The sequence below is a fragment of the Paramisgurnus dabryanus genome, chromosome 22 (assembly GCF_030506205.2).
Source record: "Paramisgurnus dabryanus chromosome 22, PD_genome_1.1, whole genome shotgun sequence".
Lineage (NCBI taxonomy): Eukaryota > Metazoa > Chordata > Actinopteri > Cypriniformes > Cobitidae > Paramisgurnus > Paramisgurnus dabryanus.
The window spans coordinates 957678-979666 of record NC_133358.1 but is presented as its reverse complement, the minus strand read 5'-3'; the positions used below and the strand labels follow the sequence as shown (position 1 = coordinate 979666).

Here is a 21989-nt window from a genome sequence, read left to right as displayed (position 1 = left end):
ATTCTTTAAGGTGAAAATTGTCTTTTATTGAATTTAATAAATAGATGTTTGATAAATTATATTACAATAAATAAAAGTAATGTTTTTACTTTGTTGTTATAACTGCATGCCAAAGGTTTAGTGTGAGGCGTGTGCATAGGGCTGTACTGTAAATTGCATGTGATTCTCACGAATACCTTGTTAGTAAAGTCGGTTCCTTGATCATCCGCTACTATTAATGCAACATTTCCCTGTTTTTCCCTACAGCTCTGTGTAGTAAATGCCGCTTCATCTGAAACCAGTTAATGCCTCAGCATCACATACTGTAAGTAGAAAACATTGTATTTTATAAAATATATAAATAATGACTTGAACGCGATATACGGTAGAGGACTTAAAGGAACATTCCATTTTTTGTGAAAAGATGCTCATTTTCCAGCTTCCCTAGGGTTAAACATTTGATTTTTACCATTTTTACATAATTCAAAAGCTTCTTTTAACATCATATTCTTTTCATATACACCTTAAAATCTAGATTAATTTTAATTTTGTATTTCTTATTGAAACATCGAAGGGAGAAAAGTTTAACATAGATCAGTTAAGTAAAATATTTTATTCCTTCTCAATGTTCAGTTGTAGTATTTCAAAGAGGGTTTTAATATTGTTTTCGAATAAGAGGCATAAAATATATTTTTTATTTACAGGTCTGTGCTGTTGAAGTACATGTGGTATATGTCAGCTTTATTACAGAGAATGTGGAAGTGAATAGTGTGGATGGATAACCAAAAAGTATATCCTTCCCCTGACTTGCATCAGGCCTAATTTTCTTCTGCTTAGCTTGAGACAAACTCCAAAAGTTAGTAAATGTACAGTAGTATATATAAGTTTTGATTATTTGTGTTTTGTATGTTTTAATAGTGACAAATCATGTGTTAATAAAGTTATTGTTTGTTTTTAAATTCAAAAGGAGAGGGATACAATGTTCACTGTTCAGTTGTGACCAGTTCGCCATTTTTTTTAAAGACCCACCAGGAGTTTCAATGTGTCCAATAGCTGATAAAGCAATGGATCCAAAACAGCATGTAAGTTTTATGATTCATTAAGGTGGTGTAATAAGGTAATAGGAGTTGTAAATTGTCTGTTTTATTGAACTGAAAAATTAAATGTTTTATAATTATATTACATTAAAAAGTAATGTTTTTACTTTGTTCTATTACATGGGTTGAGTGTGAAGCGTGTGCATTATGATTTAAGTGTATTGTAGGGCTGTACGAGAAATCGCATGCGATTGTCACGAACATCTCATTAGTAAATCCGGTTCCTTGATTGTTAATAAATGTTCATCAGTTGCTTTCAGATGGAGCAGCCTTTATGCAGATGATTCATCCGCGATTATGAATGCGACATTTGTTTTTCATTGAAATACGGCTCTGTGTAGTAAATGCCATCTTATCTGAAAGCAGCTAATTGTGATTTATTTCTAGTTAAGATTAATCGTGCAGTCCTAGTGGTTAATTGTTTATTGGATGTTTTAAAAAATCTATTAGTGTGTAAAACATCAAGTGAAAAGTTTCTGTAAGTTTGTACATGAACTGGAGCTGATTTTTAATAAAAAAACTTCTTATCATATTTTTTTATAGTTTTTACATCAATCAAAAGCTTCTTATAACATCATATTCTCTTCATACACACGTTACAATTTAGATTAATTTTTATGTATTTCTTCTTGAAACATTAAAGGGAGAAAAGTTAAACATAGATCACTTTATATTTTCTTGCTTATCAATGTGCAGTTGTACTGTAATGGTATTTGAGAGAGGGTTCTAATATTGTATGTATTTAATATGTATTTTACTTACAGGTTTGTGCTGTTAAAGACACAACTGAGTAATGTCAATTCTTTGTTGCAAAAATCCCCAGTCAGTGTAACTTCTGCATGAACAGTAGGCTGATAATCCTTCCAGAAGTTGTAATCTTTTACAACAAATATACAGATGAAACTGAGACTTCACAACAAAGTACGTTTGCCCACCTTTGCAACTTGGACAACGTTGCGAAATTGACACCTCAACAGATGTCATTCGGCCAATAAGTATGACAACCTCTTCTTCAGGTGTAAATTCTATGTTTGGATTCAAACCAGCCAGAGGATCTACTTCTTCAATTTCAGTGGTTGTAGTTGTTGTCAAATATAATGGTCAATTAAATAACCTGGTGCTTAAATTCTTGATTCTGTATGTTTTCCCATATAAAAGCTTACCTATCAGACTTCCATATAGCATCACTTTCATGTTGCCAGCCAAATCTTCAACACAGAATGCCTTCCATATCCACACACTATTCACTTCCACATTCTGTGTAATACAGCTGACATATACAGTAGTGATGGGCAGTCCGGCTCTTTTCATAGATTCGGCTCTTTTGGCTCGGCTCCCTTAGAAGAGCCGGCTCTTACGACTCCGACTCCGGCTCTTTATTTAGTATCACTGGAAGACTTATTTTTTAGCCCAATTTTGCAATTGTGAATGGTTTGTGTGTTGGTATGCAATTTTGTATCAATTGTTTTTTTTAAAGCCTTTATAAAAAATTTATAATTACATTTAGCAAAAATTCAGAGTTACTATTATTTAACATTATAATAAAACTTTAATTAAATAATTGAAAAATGAAAACAGAACCACAGCAAACAAACCTATTAAATAAAGGCAAAATTTGTATTTTTCAGTTTTTACTCATGACTTATCTTTCTTCTTTTTGGGAAATGCCTACACCAGGGCTATTCAAATCTTACCCTGGAGGGCTGGAGCACTGCATATTTTAGCTCCAACCCTAATCAAACTTACCCACCTGTGATTGTCTAGTGACCATGAAGACCTTGATTAGCTCGCTCTGGTGTGTTTGATCACGGCTTAAACAGGGAGGTGAAGAGCTTTAGCAGTTGCTGCTCCACGTTTGTGGAACCAGCTCCCCCAGGATATCAGATCTGCCCCCTCCATTGCTGTATTCAAATCTAGGTTAAAACTCATCTATATTCTCGAGCCTTCCTTGTTCCTTAAGTTAGGATTTTTATCAGTTTTATCTGTGTTGTGTGCTTTGACATTGAAGACTTTAAATTTATTTATGTTTTATATAATCATGTTTATTAACTATGTGTTTTATTTTATTGTTTTTGGTTACTCATTGTACAGCACTTTGGGCAGTTTTGCACTGTGTATAAATGTGCTTTATAAATGAAACTTTACTTACTTTTACTTTACTTTAGATCAACAGTTTGGATTATAGAACTCATTTGAGAGATTGTTAGTTAATGTGAAAATAGCTTGCTGCCCATCAAATAACTTGGCGCAACAGGTGTACAGGGTGTGTAAATACCTTTCAGAAATTCCATTTCATCTTACCACTAGGAGTACTACTAAATCGCACTAAAAGATTGTATCTAGGAGTTTTCTCTTAAAAGTTATTCACAACGCCTTTCAGACCTACTTTTAGTAAGGAAAAATTACTCCTAAAATAAGAGTGAGTCCTCATTGCTACGGATGACGTTAATTCTCATACACAAGCTGCCATGAGGGCCCCACATTATTATCCCACATGGGCAAACCTATATGGGGCCCACATAGGGAAACCCACATGGGACCCATATATATTGCCCATGTTAAGCCCATGCCCACATGTAACCCCAGATGGGGCCCACGTGGGGCCCACATATCAATGTTGGCTGGGTATTACATTAGGCTTCTTCAATATCAGCAACATTCCTTACTTTAAGTAGTCTATTTAGGCTAACAGGATGTAAATTAATCAAGGAAGGGTTAATGCAATGTCGTTTTTTTATTATTAGGCAATTGGCGGTTTTCATTTGGGTATTAGGCTACCATTAGGCTACCTTGATTTAATTTCATTTCATTCACGACTTTTCTCTACATTTCACTGGGGCCTGCACAAACATGACATTATATATGCATTTCGATGGCATTACTTTTATTATTTTGTGTAGGACACAGACATATTTGTAATTCCATGATTTGGTGCGTCTGTGTTATGCTCTGCATGACAGCCCTGTCATCTAACAACCAATCACCGTGGTCATTGCGAGGCATATGTGGGCAAAACATGTTTATAATTGAAATACAACTTTATACATTTACAATCTTAAAAGAATAACTTTTGGTTGATTGTCACTTTTATACAAAGAGCAAATAATATAACAGATATGATTTGATCAGTATAAAACATTTTAAATAAAAAATGCATTCTTTTTTACATTTAATTAACATTGATATGTGGGCCTCACATGGGTTCCATATGGGCAACATGGGTTTTATGTGGGCTTAACATGGGCAATATATATGGGTCCCATGTGGGTTGACTATGTGGTTCCCATATAGGGATGCCCATGGATGATAATATGGGACCTATGTGGGCAAAATAATTTCATGCTTAAAATACATTTTATATACATTTAAACTCTTAAAATTATTACTTTTGGTTGATAGTCATTTTTATACAAAGAGCAAATAATATCACTGATAGGATATGATCAGTATAAATCATTTTAAATAAAAATGCATTATTGTTTACATTTAATTGTGATATTTATAATGTTTACCTGCCAATTATTAATTTTAATTTACACAGTTCAGCATGAGTGAAAAGAAGAAATGTCAGAAAGTTCATCAATTTGTTAGTGTGTTAAATAAAGAAATGTTTCAAACATTCTGGAAGGAGCAGGAGCTTGATTAGTGGAGTCAGGTGTTTCATATTAGGAGATCTGCTCACTGCTACGACACATTACGCTTGACAAAGTAGTCCTGCTTCAAATGTTTTAAATTGTGATTTTTTCACACAATATAATATCATATTTTAAACAGTGTTATGTTAAATTGTTAGTCATTTCCTTCATTGGCAGTTTTGAAATGTTGATGATTATTTTAGCATCAAAAGTGTTATAAATTGACAATAAAGTATTTTGATATATTGAACCTTTACAGTTTTTTATTTCATTTTTCATATTGCACCTCCTTCATGTTTTGTGATGTTATCGATGAATGAACTGTTGAATATTTATGCTGAAAACTGATATTTACCGAACTGAGATTATTTAGCTTTTATTGGTTTTCAATTTAAAACAAATATATTATTTAAGTAAATTACAATTAAGCATTAAAAGTATAATTATTACATAATAAGGGACCAGTCTAGAACCCATTAAAAACCCATACTAGGGCCTGGTAAATAATGTGGGCTTAAGTAAGTGGGGCCAATATGGGCCCCATGTGTGTTGCCCACCTGGGCCCCACATAAGCCCCACTCAGTTTCTATATCAAATTCATGTGGGCAACCCATGTGGGGCCATAGTGGAACCCATGGACAAACCCATGTAGGGCCCACATATAGCCCCACCTTGCAATGTTGGCTGGGTAGTTAAATGACGGTGTATTATGAACTCACCAAAACGGAAAAGAAAGCCCAACTGGACGCAGAATTAGTTACTGCTGCTGGCCCAGTTGGTGCTGGAAAAAATAAACATAATAAAAGGGAAATTCAGCACTGAGATATCAAGCAAAACTAAGCGTGAGACATGGGAGACAAGTGATGATCATGCGCGTGTCAATGTATAAACCACCCGCACCCAACCAACGTTTTAAAGTAACCCGCCCGCAACTCGGACGGCAAAAAAATAAAAAATAAATAGTGTACCTGACCCGCTCCCTGGCCTGCATTTTTTAAAAGTAGTAATTTTTAAAGTAGTTACTGCCATCTTTATTTCAAACAACCCGACCGACTGCAACCCGAATATCATTAAAAAATGTTTTTGGATGACTCGTAACCATGGGTGACCGCAGGCCCACATCACTGGGGAGTGGATTTATTTGCAGATCAATGCAGCATTCCCGCTTGTGTCGCGGACCCCGGACGACTGCGAGAGGCGGTGGTATGCACTACAATCGCAGTCGAGGGTTGAGATTGCAGCCTTTAAACAGGCATGGCAACAAGTATGCTTATAATATTGAATATTTAAAGGCGCTCTAAGCGAATCTGCGAGACGTTACTTCTTGTTGATGTTTGAACGGTTTAAACAAACGGAGCGTAGCTACTCCCCCTCCCTTCCATACTTTCATGAACGCGCCCAACCCCCACCTCCAAATCCTTCTTGTCGTTTATTGGCTGGAACCCTTTGTTTTGTTTCGTGGTGCTAGGTTTGGCCACTGTGTTTATATTGAAGTTTTTAGAGCCTGGGCTGTCGATAGAGATCACGTTTTTTACAGTTTGATCAGCGGACAGGCAGCAAGCAGATAGTGAGGAGATGTTTGCTGTATGTAACAAAAAATGTTTTATTGTCTAAAATGCGTGAATTAGCTTAGAGCACCTTTAATTTAATTGTTTCATGTAATTCTAAAAAACGTCCTGCTTGTCATGAATGTAATGAATTATAAAACAAATGTATAATACAAATACATAAAAGCACACTTTAATGTAAGCATATTGTTTAAGTGTTATGTGCAATGCTTTTGGGTTGGTGAAACTGTCCATGTTAAGGAGGATCAGCACCTAAGGCATTTTAAGATCCTTTGTGAATAGGTTTTGGCGAGTTAGGAGTCCTCTCGACTTCTTTTAAGCTGTCCCAGACTTAGGTGCTACTTTTAGCTTTAAAATTCTTTGTGAATACGGCCCCTGGTGTGTAAAAACATTTGATAAAGGTCTTAGAAAGAGCTGCTTTACATACATTCTAAATCAAAGACGTCTTCAGTATATCTAAATGACATCTTTTAGGAAACAAGTAACTCGTTTTTCAGACCTATAATTGAAATAAAAAAATGACATGCATTGCACATCCTTTTACAAAATAGCATATATATAAAATGTGTTTTCCTTGAAATTGCGTTATTGCAGCAGGTTTTTGACGAAGTTAAATTTCACAATTCATATGATCTTGAAATTGCGTTATTGCAGCAGGTTTTTGACGAAGTGAAATTTCACAATTCATATGATCTTTATAGCTCTAAAATAAAAAGTGTACATATGATATATAATAATAATGATAATAAAAAATGAAAATAGTCTTGTAACACCATATCTAAATTATAAACTTTTTATATAGAAAATATAAATATTAAAAATCTTTATAACTTAACACTATACTTAAACACTGTCTGTCTATATTTATATGGATTTATTTATGTATTGTCTTTAACCCATATAACAATATATTTAGGTGTTTATTGTAGTGTACTTTAACCAGTATTTAAAAAAATATGATATATTGTTTCTGTCTGTTGCAGAAAAATATTGCTGAACTGATTAAGACAACCCATGGCTTTCTTATGTAACACGGCTATTTCAAATCATTAGTAGAGATCTCTGTTAAATGAACTGAGTCTGTTACATAAAAGACATACAAAATGTGTAGAACCGTGGTAACTCCGGATCTGGATTTGACAAACAATGCACTAAAGGAATTTAGTGTATACCCTTATCTGTGATGATATGCACGGGGGCTTTAGGGGAGTATGTTCAAAGTGGAGGATGTCATGCACCAACCTAAATTCCAAAATTCTAAATAAACATAGCAGGCTATACAAAGTAAAGGTCTTTGCAAACGACTCGAAAAGAAAGCAAAATCTTTTTCACATGTTCAGTCGGGCACCTGTGTCCATTGTAAATGACATATCCATTCAATGTTAATGGTGCAGTCTATTCATCTTAACTCATGCAGCATGTACTGAGTCCACGAAAAGTATCTCTGCACCGTGTGGGGCGTGCTTTAGTTTCTCTTTTTATGTTGCAGCATAGTGCTTAACTTTGCCACAGTTGTTAACTAATGCTGGACTCGTTCTAGGTTTGTGGGGGCTGCTGGACACTTAACGTGCATTAATAATAGTTCGATTCTGGTCAGATCTTTTTTGTTTTTACTTGTAGTGGTTTAATTTTGTTAAGTTGATTGTGCAAGGTTTTATTCAGATTTTTGATTGCAAAAGAAGGATATCTATCTTTCAGACGTAACGTTCTGTTTAAATCTGTCCATTTGTATTTCATTTAAACTCGTCTGCTGATATTAACAGAAGCAGTTGTAAATGTCAAGCGCGTCTTTGCCGATGAGTTACAGTAATATAAATACCATTCTTTTTTCGTCATTGCCATCTTATCCACTTTCTTCTACCAGATGGTGAACTGTTGTTTTCATCTCTCATGTGTATTTATTATTATTTTTTTTTTAGATCCTGAATCACACTGGTATTCACTTAAGTTCCCCCTTTGCAGATGACTGTTTGTATCTTTGCAATTTCGTCCTTTTAATTTAAATCATCAGGATTTTACAATACCATCTCTCGCCTCTTTATTCTTTATTCAGTCGTATTTTAGCGAAAGAATCACTGCTGACAGCGTGTTTTATTACCGCAGACCCCCTGTTTTATGACGTCAAGGGTGCACAACAGAAGCTAACATTAGTGTGCGTTACAACACTCGCGCTGGTGAAACATGGAGTATCAGGACGTGATGAATTCAAATGTAAAATCGAAAAGAAAACCTTATATTCTTGCCGGGACAGCTACGGTTCTTGTGCTTGCAATTATCCTTGCAGTTGTCTTAGTGTGTACGATTAAAAGTGAACCTGAAGGAAATAATGGTCTGAAGGAAACCGTTTTGAGCCGATGCCAGAGCTACGTGAACAGCAACCCATCTGCCTTAAGGTGAGAAATGCATCCATATAGAAAGTGATTTATCCAGTACAAAACTAAGAAGTAATTTCTGTATTCTGTAAAACACACATGGAGTTCTGTTTGTGTCACTGTCACGTATTGGTTACTCAACTTTTTTGTCCTAATTTCTTACCATTGTCGCTTCGGTTTAGGGTTAGATTTACATAAAATGACATCCTTACCTAAACAAACTCTAACCCCAACGTCAGGTGACATCTGGTTTTTTTTTATAAACCAATACTTAAAGTGACATATAACACAAGCACCAAATCTAACCCTAAACCGAAGCGACAATGGTTTGAAAATAGGACAAAAAAGTTGAGTAACCAATACGTGACAGTGACACAAACAGAAAAGCGTGACATGCTCACGCTCAAACGCGCCAAAGCGTGACATTTTCACGCTGGTCCATGCGTGAAATAGTCACGTAATTTCGTGATATAGGGTTGGATCATGAGTAAACATTAGGTTACTTGAATGCACAAAAATATAATAAAATACCAGCAAATACGTTTTAGAACATTGTTATTTTATGCTAAGTAATAGTGTAAAGGGTATACACTACAAATAGTAAAAGTACAGTTCTACTTCAGTAGTATTTGGACCTGAAAAATTATATTAAATAGCAGTAATGCTTAAACTGAGTTTTAGTGCATGTAAAAGGTATCTTAAACAAAGCACAGTTGAGCATACTACTTAGGCTAAATGTTTTTAAGTTATAAAGACAATTTCTTGCATATTAAGTACAAAAGTAGTGCATGAAAATAGTACATTTACTAAGTCACCTTTACTTTTTCACCTGGGTATGTCTAATGCTTTTTGATTTGTTATACAGTTGCAAAAAAAAGTATGTGAACCATTTGTCTGAATTTTATGAATACATTTTTATTGAACACACTCATTCAACATTCAAACTAGCAGTGGAAAAGCAAGTGAACCCTTAGAAATCAAAACTGTCTGACAGTGCATTGGAAGTTAGAAGAACCTCAAGGTTTGTTTCAAAAGGTCTATATAATGGAAAATTGACTGCATGCGTACTAATGAAGATGGATATATTCCTGCAAAGATGGATAAGTATAACATTGTATTTAGATATGTTAAGATGGGTCAAGTTTACTATTTATTAAAAATATTATTTATGCTATTTATTATTTACTTTTCATCTTCACATAATCTTTTCTTTCCCTCAGCTGTTAGGGGTTTGAATGTTGGGATAAGGGATGTATTGTAAAAATAATTCTAAATTACAATAATAAGTCTCTTAGTCCACACCTCCAAATGTTTTATCTTAACAAGACTTCAGGTGTGCTAAAAACCTGACTGCAATTAGCTTTTTTGAGGTCATTAACTCAAGAGTTCACATACTTTTCCACAAGCACTATGAGATTTTTTGGTTATTCTCAATAAAGACATGAAAGATCAGAGATTTTTGTGTTATTATTTTTAGACGCATGTTTTATCAATACCCATGACTTATTTGAAGATCAGAATACATTTTATGTCAAATTTATTCAATAACCCGTGAAATTCCAAAAGGTTCACATACTTTTTTCTTGCCAGCGTACGTATGTACAATAATGTAATGAAATATACTGGTTACAAGGAAAGTACGGACATTTGTGTGCATTAGCAGTGTTGAGACATAACTCACTAAATCAAATTTTGATTACTATTTAGAACTGATTGTATTTGAAGTGGGATGCAGGGAGTGTGTCTCTTTATGTGCTGTGACAAGGCATCTGTCTCTATTATTCAAAAGGAGTTAGGTTGATTTGTGTTGCCTCTCTTCCTGTCACAAGTTCTTTTAACCAAAAGCTTTAAAAAACAAGTTTGACTGCATCTTTACCGTGATGCAGAACTATAACTTTTTATTGCATAGTCTGTAGGCGTAAGGAAGATATAAAGGTCACATATTATGCAAAATCCAGTTTTACAAGGTCTTTAGACATTCAATTCAATTTTATTTATATAGCACTTTTAACAATTGTTTATTATTGTCTGCTTTTCTGTGTTTGCTTTGTTTATTTCATGTGAAGCTGCTTTGGATCAAAGCAAGACAGTTTTAAATATAGTTTAGGATGGGTTTTTTTAAAGTTACATGGGGTTATAAATTTTTTTCTTATTTAAAAAATGAAGGCCTAATAGTACTCCATTCCAAGCTGTACTATGAAAATAGTCTATGATGGAGTACATCGATGTATTCAATTTTGTTAGTAATAGAATAATGCAATAAGTAATACCCCAATTCCAAACTATATATTTAGCCATTCCTTGTCAATTCAACCATATTTTAGAAATTTTCCTTGGTCAAATTTTTATTTTGATGATTAATACTTAAATGATGAAGAAAGGCAAAAAATAAAAAGGAATCGATGAATATTTACTGAGTAATGCACTTATAACTGGTATGGTCAAAAAGACTGGTATGTTGACTTTAGCAATCTTTGCTTTATTACATGCTAATGGTGACAATTTAAATCTGAGATAAAGCACTTTTATCCAAAGTTTGCATGCTTGTAACTTGAGAGATATTCATGTTATTTTAATATCCTTTTAGATTCTGCTTTTTAGCATACTTGTCTTTTGGTATCTACATTAATATGGCCCTATGTAGTTCACTGCCAGATATATGGGACCATCAACATGGCTCCAAGTGCAAAATGTATATTTTTTCCTCTTATCAAAACAAGCACACTAAACAAAGAAAATTGTATCAGGAACTTGGTGCAATTAAAAACACTCCATTGTTAAAATGAGGCACATTAATTTGCTCTTAATAGTTTATTTATAAGAAGCATATGTACTTGTATACATATTTTGTATAGGCTATATATATTATAACAGTGGGGAACCGTGGGTACTTCAGCTGGGCCTTCAAAATATGCAATGAAGTGCAAATGCCTCTCCATCCATAATACTAGGCTATTCGTATTTCGTTAAATCATACAGTGAACGTGTAAAAATTCTGAGCACGCAAAGTTAAATTACAGAATGGGCATTGTCTGCCTTTAAATGCAGTTTTAAAGTTTAAAATTACTTTAATCTAACTGATAAACACAAATGCAGACTCTGCTGCTCTGTAATGACAGTCAGGGGCTCTGTAAATTTGCATTTAACAAGCTTAAATTATGTTCTTTAAATTATTTTTTATTTTTTGGAAATATATATTTAGCTGTAGGATACCTTGTTAGCCTTTTTCATAAGGGGAAATATAGCACCCTGCGTTCTCAGTGCACCTCCTTGTGGCTTATAACTGTTGTTATAAAATATCCAGGGCTCGCAAAATCTCTAGCCCGAGCCCCGAGGGCTGCCAAAATGTATCTCCGCCCTGCCCATTGAGTATAGCGGGGAAAAAAATATTTGAATGTTTTCGCATTCTCTCAGATTTTGTTAGGAAATTATATTGTATGTAATTCGGCGTCGTCTGTCAGTCATTACTATCCTCAGGTAACAAGTGAAACTGTCAGGAAGTAAAAGTATAATTAAACCCTTTATTTTACTCGTGTTCGCGTCATATGCACAGTCTCCTTTGCACGCGCTTCTCCCGGCTGTGCTCTTCACGAGTACGCGCTTAAGTTATTTCGTTTTTACCAGAGTCGTACAATAACAGAGTTACGAAACGCTTTGATCTCGCCGCCGCGCGGTCACGTGATTCATGTAACGTTCTACAGTTCCAAACCAAGCAGGGCTGTCAATCTGTTTGCATAGGTTTTCAGCTATTTTAGGTAAATATTAGCTTGTAATGGGAATTGATCACTATACTTACTGTGTTTATAACGTTTTTTTTTACTAGGGAGTGATGGAAATACAGTAAATCAGTTAATAAAGATAAACAGTTAATTGTGACCCAAATATAACTGTTATCTATACCAACTACAGCAACACAGTTTATCTTTTATTTTTGTAGCAAAATATGGCTATATAAATGGCTATCAATCTGCTAAAAACATAATTCCTACACTTTTACTATATTAAAATCACAAAAAAGATCGCCAACGCGGTTATTTGTAACAGTGAAGCATAACAGAAACACACTAAATTCATATTTTAAATTCACATTAAATGTTAATATAATCATACATGATTTTCGAGGATACATCACTCGTATTACTTACCAAACACAATGAAACACATAGCAGCATTGTGAAGCAGTGTGACTTTCTTATAAGGCATTTAGCTTGTTGCTGTTGCCCCCTAGTGTTACTCGTAATATATAAAAAAAGATAAGTATAAAGTAGATGGCCACCAGTAATAAAATATTAAACCATTAAATCTACATTATTCACACATTATACACAACTCAAAAAATATAAAATTTTTACTAGTTATTATTAACGATAATCATTACCTACAGCAGAGTTCATAAAATATCACCGTTGACTATATTAATGAAATGTCCGAAAATGTAAAGAGAAACGGTAATTTCATCGATTTACCAGCAGGTGCCATTGAAATGAATGGGCTTCAGTGCTGCGTTTGGAACTATGCGTCACTACCGGTCACTACATGAAACGCTGTTACTTCCGCATTCCATTCTTACAACGGACGTCTATGTGAGTGTCGTAACTCTATTATTATACGACTCTGGTTTTTACCTCAGCCCTATCAAGCTAACCACAACGTCAATCACGTTTTCCGCCATTTACCTCAACCACTCTCACCGCAGAGATTCGGGGCACTAGACTGTATTAATATTAACGGTCTATGATCTTCGTCTTTGGCGTTCAACGGCTGCTCGCATCCAGTTTGTTGCATGCTTAGGACTTCATGAAGGCTTACAATGTTTTGTTTTTTACCCCCCCTTGAAATCAAAACGTGATTGGTCGATTTGCCCGTCACTCTCCACACCAAAACACATAGCTTGGCCTTCCCTGGGATTCATGAAGTCCTAACCAATGAATGAGCCAGATAACCGGGCCTTAATAGAGACAGACGATTCTGATTGGATTAGATGTTTTCATGACATGAACCTGACAGTAAGCTTAACGTTAGAACAGATGAGAGAAAATATATTACATGTATTGTATTAAATTGAATTAAATAGAAATTTTAAAATGTAAAAACATATTTTTATTGAATACTATATTATTTATTTGTATTATTATTATAAAAAATCTTTTTATTAATTTTTTTAGGCCTTCTCTGAAGGCGTAGAAGGCCCTGAAGGTTCCCCACTGTATTATAAATAGTATTTTCATTTCCAGTATTTGTAGGAGTTCTATGTAAATTTGGTTAAAGGTATTTTATAAAGGTGTGAATCTTCATGGGTTCCTCGATTCGAATGTTATGTTAACGATTCGATACTGTACATTACTACATTCATATTAATGAATTAAGGATGTCACGATTTCGATTTTAAATCGAAATCGATGGAAATTAAGTCACACCCTCGAACTTTGAATAAAAAAATGGGATCGTCGATGCTGCCACGCCCCCATTTTACGTCCACTCGGCTTGCCAAGCGGGGGAAAAAACTCTCAGAGATTTATATTTAAAACACGAGGGATGTATTGCTACAACTCCTTGAAATGCATATCATAAACAGGATTACTACCTAGTGATCTGACTTCGGACAGAGCAGCTCTCTGCACGTGCACAAGAGTGAGAGAAAGCCGCCAAGATGCAGCGGGTTATATTTTAAACAAAAAGGATAGTTTACCTCAGCTCACATGAAACGAATAAAACTGAACTAATACGTAAGGATTACTAGGCTACTTTATTTTATGTTTAGACTTCGAACAGATGCAAGAGCGCGTGAACGTGAGACAGAGAGAAGCGCAGCTGACAACAGGAGCATTTAGAACTGCATTTAGATACTGTTTTTAGTAACCGTATAGCGCAGTGTACTTCTTCATAAAATATTCAAATGTTAACAAATGTATAAACATTAAATTAAATTATAAACCAAAATAAACAAAAACATTCTGCACATATGAAATTCTAAAAAAGCAAATAACAAATGTGAAATAACAACACAGAGCACTTCCCCCCTAGAATTTTACGTTTGCATAGCGTTCTGCTGGTGTTAAGGATGTTGCCCAGTAAAGTTCCCAGAACGTTCAGAGACGGACGTGTTGTGGAGTTCTTTAAAGGATTGGAAGACGTTATTTGGCAGACCTCCAAAAAACATTCAGAACGTCTCGGGAATGGTTAAGAGAATCATATTTTAGGTAGAAATTTTACTTTCCCATAACGTTCTCAGAAACCCCCTGCTTTTGTTAAGAAAGTTGTCTAGTTACATTCCCAGAACATTCCAAAACGGACATGTTGTGGAGTTCTTTAAAAGGTTGGAGGACGTTATTTGGCAGACATTCAAGGAACATTCAGGACGTTCTGGAAATGTTACGGGGACCATATTTGATGTAGAAATTGGATATTCCCAGAACGTTCTTAGAACGACCCCACTGGTGTTAAGGACATTGCCTAGTAAAGTTCCCAGAACGTTTTGAGACTCACCCACAACTTATTCAGAAGCCCCAGGTAGTAGCTGTAACTCAACCAATATATAATAATATTCTGTGAAATTGATACAGTTGGTGTGGTGGAGAATAAAGGAGAAGATGGAGATCATGATGAATCCAAAATGATAATCTTTAATTAATGGTAAACAGCAAAACGCACAACACATCACTATAAACAAGAACTGACCTAGACAAAGGGAACAGCAGGGTATTTAGACAATGGAGTGATGAGGGGGATGACTGTCAGGTGAGAATAATAACAAACACTGTTCAGGTGAGGGAATGAAGAGAATTATGGGAAATGAAGTCCAAATGGATGATGATCTGGGAAACATGGAGAAACAAGCAGCAACAAACTGGGACTGTGACAGAAATGTATCATTAAAAAACACAGAAAATAATCAAAGTGAGATTCCAGGACAAAATAAATAGAATGTCATCTGGCAAATAAATGGAAGGATAATAGAAAGGAACAAATAAATAGCCAAAAAATATAAGAATAACATAAATACTAACAAAAACCCATATTAATTAAATTGTTTAAACTTTAAAACAATAAAGTTGCAATTAAAACAAAACATTTACAGTTGGAGTGCATAAAATGTAATAACAGAAACTAATATACAACAACTTTTTAAATAAAAAAAATGACCCACAAAATATAAAATGTATGTTTACAGATGTGCAAATGTGTATTAGATAAATAAATGTAAAAAGTAACACCATGTAACTAGATAGAAAAGTTTGTTGACAATGTTGGCTTGACAAAGCGTAGCCTGAACGTTTAAAACGGTTTGACAGAAGTTTAGTTTAGTAGGCTATCTAGCTGTTAGTATGTTTAAGTGAAGCTAGCCTGATTTAGCATGAAGCTAGCATGATTTAGCATGAAGTTAGCATGATGTTAGCATGATTAGCATGAAGCTAGCATGATTAGCATGATGTTAGCATGAAGCTAACAGGACCCAAAGACCCAACCCCCATGTCTCTATGATGTTCGGATCCAGAGATATAAGGCTTTGTTTATTATGTTGCTAGGGTGCTCATATTTGGTTGCTAGGGGCGTGGCTTAATACCTCAATAAGAATCCTTGGAGACTGATTGGATGCCTGAGTAAAATGAGACCACCCCCATGTCTCTGAGACACTGTGCTGCAAAGATATCCATCTGGGCATTTTATAATGGCAGTCTATGGGAGATGTTGCTAGGGTGCCCAAAAATGGTTGCTAGGGGCGTGGCTTAATAGCTATGGGACGATCCTGAGAGACTGATTGGATTCCTGAGTAAAATGAGCCCACCCCCATGTCTCTGAGACACTGTGCTGCAAAGATATCCATCTGGGCATTTTATAATGGCAGTCTATGGGAGATGTTGCTAGGGTGCCCAAAAATGGTTGCTAGGGGCGTGGCTTAATAGCTATGGGACGATCCTGAGAGACTGATTGGATGCCTGAGTAAAATGAGCCCACCCCCATGTCTCTATGACACTGTAAAGCGAAGATATTCCATTTGGAACGTTTTTATTCCCTTATATGGGCATGTTTCCTGCCCCGTTATAAGTCAATGGGGAATTTTGGGGGCCTGTTACACCCGAGGGGTGAAACTTACACCCCAATGTGAGGTATGTTCTCACAGTGCCTGCCAGCCTCTTGAAAAGTGGTAACCCACAAGTTTCTACAAGTAAATGGGACTTTTCGGAAGTTTTATGTCCCGTTTTAGGAATTCTGTAAGTCGGATCCCGTCAAAAAGATATAGCACACTTCTTTAGACCAGTCAGAATGTCCGTGGAAAATTTCGTGGATGTAGCTTGAAAGCTGTCGGACGAGTTAGCCGCAGAAATTTTAGTCTCAGAAGAAGACGAAGAAGAAGTTGTTTAAATACAATATCAGTATGTTGGCTTTGTCAAGCCAACATAATAAGGTCACAAGCTTGATAAACATCAACCTTTAGTAACTTCAATCTCCAGGTCTGGAGCCTGCAGAATAAGAGCATACAAATACAAATCCAGTTAAAAAATAAATGTACATAAAATGCATAAGTATGAGCAAAAACACATAGTAAAAAACATCACAAGTCCAAGAACTAAGATTTTTAACATTCAAATCGAGATGTGAAAAATATGTTGGAAGATTTCAGATTTCCAGAAATATTTTCAAATTACCAACTTAAAGAAAAAGCAATTATAAAATACAAAAATGTTAAGCTCCAAAACTTCTTGGTCAAGTATTTTTTATTGCCTACTTCATTACTTTCAAGACGAGACTACTCACTTAAAACAGTTGGGTTAAAAATAACCCAATAAATAACCCAATGATGGGTTACTATAGCACCGACCCTTTGTTGGGTTATTTTAACCCAATGCATTGAAAGTTTTAACCAATTAGTTGGGTTATGAAATAACCAATTTGTTGGGTTATTTTTGCAATGCTGTTTTAACCCCATTACTATTATTATTATTATTATTATTTATTACTATTATTTGCTTTATAAATAAATAATACATAACTTACAAATACATTTATAATGCTTTATTTCCATTTAGTCATTTGCACCTGCACTTAAAGCAGACATATCATGCTTTTAAATCTGTCCTTTTTACATATAAATCATCTATTTGTGGTCTATGTAAAGCGAAACTGCAATGCTTGGGTCTGAATTCCTCATTATTATAGCCCCACAGGCCCCCTTTCTACCCCTTTTCTGATGTGCATCTGAGAGCAACTCGTTTTGGTACTGTCTTTTTAAATGCACGTCATACCCTGCCCCCTCTCCAGGTTGCAGAGGTGACACTCGGTTAAACTCCACCCCGTTCGGCCATTTTTGTAGTTTTATAGCAGAGGTACGATTATCTAGCTGCACAGAAACTTTTTATTTACTCGTTATTCACAAAATGTCAACAACGGAAGACTTGTCCATCCAGCCTTATATGTTCGCGCCAGAGTCGGAAACGGAGCGAGATGTAAATGAAGACGACGAACCTGCAGAACAACGTCTTCATATGGAGGTATCGCAATGGTGTGAGGCTGCAGCCTCCGGAGGTCGCATATCTAGGCTGCATACGTCATCAAGACGGTCTTATTTCAGAATATTAACAATTATAAAGTTTACTATTATTCTTAGTTAATCGTAAGTTGTTGTAATATGCTCATGACTTGCAAATGTGATGCTCAGTTAACTTAAACCAGGCTTGATGCCCAAAAGCGATCTCCGCAGGCTGCAGCCTTCGGAGTGAGAAACAGCACTGCTAAACCATGACCACCGTGTACTTTACTTTTTTACTTTAAGTTATAAACTGCTTACCGAAGTGCTCTGCTCGTCGTCTCCAAAGAAAGAAGTAATTGACCCCTCAATCAGACGAAGTCTATCGGCAAATCCTTCTTTATACTGGCGGAGATTGGTGAAGTAGTTATCCTTAAAGTGCCTCGGGCACACAAAAATGACTTTACCCACAGATGTGAGTACATTTCTTACGCTCTCGTAACTTCTGCATCCTTGAGCTTGGACTACAATATCGCAGCGAGAAATATAAAATGGCGGATTGCTCGTAGTGTTGGGCTGGAAGTCGATGTCCTTATTTAGCAGTTCCGCTGCAAATACTGTGACGTAATTGTTCAAAAAACGTAATAGATAATAGAAAAATCAGAACCGGTTGGAAAATATGACCAAAACAGAATATAAAGATATCAACAAAGCACCTGAAGAGACTAATTTCAACTTTTATGTACTTATAAACACTACAAATATACAACAAAATGCATTTAAGAGCCAAGAAAGTGGATTTAGCATGATATGTCTCCTTTAAATGTATAAATACATATACACATACATATATACATACATAAATAAATAGAGTTGTTCCGATTCCGATACCAGTATCGGAAATGCGGCCGATACCACAAAAAATTCTGGCATCGGAATCGGCGAGTACTTGAACCCATGTACCGATCCGATACCATTTTCTTACTAAACCTAGTTATGCCCGTTATAGCTAACGCTGCAAAGCGAAACTCATTTCTTCTTCGCTGCTCTGAATGCAAACACCAGGAAGTTACCTCATGCGTGACGCAACCACTGTTTTACTTAGAGCGGCAAAGAAATGAAAGCATGCAGCCGTATCTCTGCTGTTTGTTAGTATTTCAGACTAATAAAACAAAACATCGACATGTCTCAACGGAATCCGCGCCCGCAGATTTTGGCGGAGTACTCGATGGATTTAATGCCCATGGTTGACAAGCACACATACCCCGCGCTTGAGCGCGTTTGTGATTGACCAGTACTGTCATTGACAACAAGTACACATACATAGCCTCGCACGTTTGTGAGCAGCATTGATAAGTACATAAACCCTGCGTGTGCTGTTTGCTGTGATTGTTTTTAATGATAAGAGCATGAACGTTTGATATTTGAGATGAAATAAAACTAACCACTGAGTTTTACCACGGATCTTACTTGTCTCTGTCGTCTATGTGACGCGACAGTCAGCACAGCACATCCATCATTTCAAATCCGTTTACTTGTTGCTCTTGTTATGTTTAATATAAAGTTTACATTGCGTTGTCAAAATGATGAAATTATCTTCATACGTGCTTAATTCATAATGAGAACGTTTACACAAGCTTTTTTATTCTGCTATAATATATATTAACAATAATATATGTCATTTTATATAGGCTACAAACTATAATTCTATCTTGACATGCACATTATCTGGTTCATGTTGGTCCAGTTTAATTCAGAGGACTCATTGGTTTGGTGTATTCATTTTAATTGTAAGCCTTTAAAAAAGCCTTAAATTCTCTAATTTCTTCTAAAAACATTTAAAATCATCCCACAGAATTCCGCAGATTTTTCAAATTATTCTAAACCTAAATTAACCTTTCAGTGTACAGCAGGGCTGGACTGGGAAGAAAATTCGGCCCTGGCATTTTGTCTTGTTTTCAGTAAAAATATCTGAAAAAATTTCTAAAATCAAGATGCTTTTTCTTGATGAACAAAATGACCCAAGAAAATAATTCTAGTTTTTAGACCAAAAATATCAAATTTAAGTGATTTTGTGCATAAAACAAGCAAAAAAATCTGCCAATGGGGTAAGCAAAAATTTCTTGAACATTTTTCTTAAACACTAAATGCAAGAAAAATTTGCTTACCCCATTGGCAGATTTTTTTTGCTTGTTTTTGGCACAAAGTCACTTAAATTTAAAAATGTTGGTCTAAAAACTAGACTTATTTTCTTAGGTCATTTTGTTCATCAAGAAAAAGCATCTTATTTTAAGAATGTTTAGATATTAGTAAATAATTTTTGCAGTGTATAATTACAAATACCACCCATCTTTGCACGCCTTTAAATATGTATAGCAATAGCAACTTCAATTCCATAAAAGCACTAAACCCAATTAATAGCAGGTAGAAAAGAGTGAGAGTTGACACAACAAACACTTCTAGAACGTGTTATTTATTAATGCAATAAAACTGTATAATCCACACTTATGAATCCTAAAACAAGCTTCATGCAATTGGCAAAATTTGCCATTGGATTGCTGACTTACTACAAAATAAAAGTGCTGCTTACAGTAATATTGAAAACTGATTATTACTTACAGTACTTACAGGAAAGTATTCACTACATTCACTGAACTAAACTAGCGTGATTACAGTAATAGAGATTTTTAACATTATCTGTCAAGTGTGTTGTTATACAATAAACAACATAGATTTTTCTGTAAGCAGATCTCCTGGATTGTTTGATTTAGCTTGAAGAGAAATGATACGTTTTGAAACAGACAGACAATCAACGAAAAATCTACGAATCAGATACACTCTCGTAGTCACAGAGCAAAGAGTGCAATTATTTTATTGCAGCTTTATCACCATATTTTGTGTTTTTGACTCAGTTTTATCAAGGGGTATCTATCTACACTTGTGTTTTGAAAGCAGTTCTGCTTACCGCAGTCACTACACTCACTTCTCCCTCGTCTCTCTCCCTCTCCTCACTGACACTTTGCGTTCTGGTGCTGCCAGTGCCACCACCCCCACCATCATCATCATCATCACCAGCGACGCGAGTTGAAGGTCCTGCTGCCGCAGAAAACATTTGTGTTTTTTAACACATTTTGCAGCGTCTGCCTGAAGAGCCTGTTTCTTTTTGTCGCGCAGTTTTTCTGCGCCTCCCTTGCGTTTTTTCTCTCTCTCTCTATTTTGACACGTGAACTGACTGACGATGCACGCTTGCTTGCACAGAGACCAAATCGGTGATTGGGCCAGCTTAATGCCATTAAAAAAAAAAAAACTGTGGGCTGCTGCTTAAATGTGAGTGGGCCGGTCTATCTAGGAAAAGAAAGGATGATGACTGTGCTGGTCAGTCATTGGCCCAGCTTAATGTCGTTTAAAAAAAAATGCTGCTTAAATGTTAGTGGGCCGGTCTGTCTAGAAAAAAAAGACGCTAACTGGGCTGCTAAGACAAAGATAGTATGAGATGTATCGGCCCAAAAAGTACGTCGGCCCACCGGGAAACTGCCAGGCTCGTTTTCTCTTAGGAAAAATAAATATTACTGTCAAATGTCTTTCAGATAATAAAAATACCCTAGTTCACTGTATGTATTTGTTCATGTTTTATACAAGAATAAGTCTGAAGCACACCATAAAACCGTTATATCCATTCATACAGGACTTGTAGTAGGGTTATTATAGTTTTCAAAAAAATATTAGTTTTTATTTTTATTTAGTTTTGTAACGTGTTATTTTATTTCAGTTTAGTTTAAGTTCTTTTAAGTGGTGCATAAATAGTTTTGATTTCGTTTCTATTTTTCAAAAATCATTACTTTCAGTTTTTATTTAGTTTTAGTATAGTTTTA

The 21989-nt window shown here is 35.3% G+C and overlaps 1 protein-coding gene across 2 annotated transcripts in view; it reads left to right on the top strand.

Moving 5' to 3' along the window:
* The first annotated feature begins 7804 nt into the window (after positions 1-7804).
* LOC135777735 (ADP-ribosyl cyclase/cyclic ADP-ribose hydrolase 1-like) overlaps positions 7805-21989 on the top strand; it is an 81384-nt gene continuing 67199 nt past the window's right edge. For both annotated transcript variants that reach the window (XM_065287960.2, XM_065287959.2), the window contains exon 1: positions 7805-8672. In XM_065287960.2, coding sequence (XP_065144032.1) covers positions 8461-8672 — 212 coding nt within the window. In that variant the 5' untranslated portion in view covers positions 7805-8460. The remainder of the gene's footprint in view (positions 8673-21989) is intronic.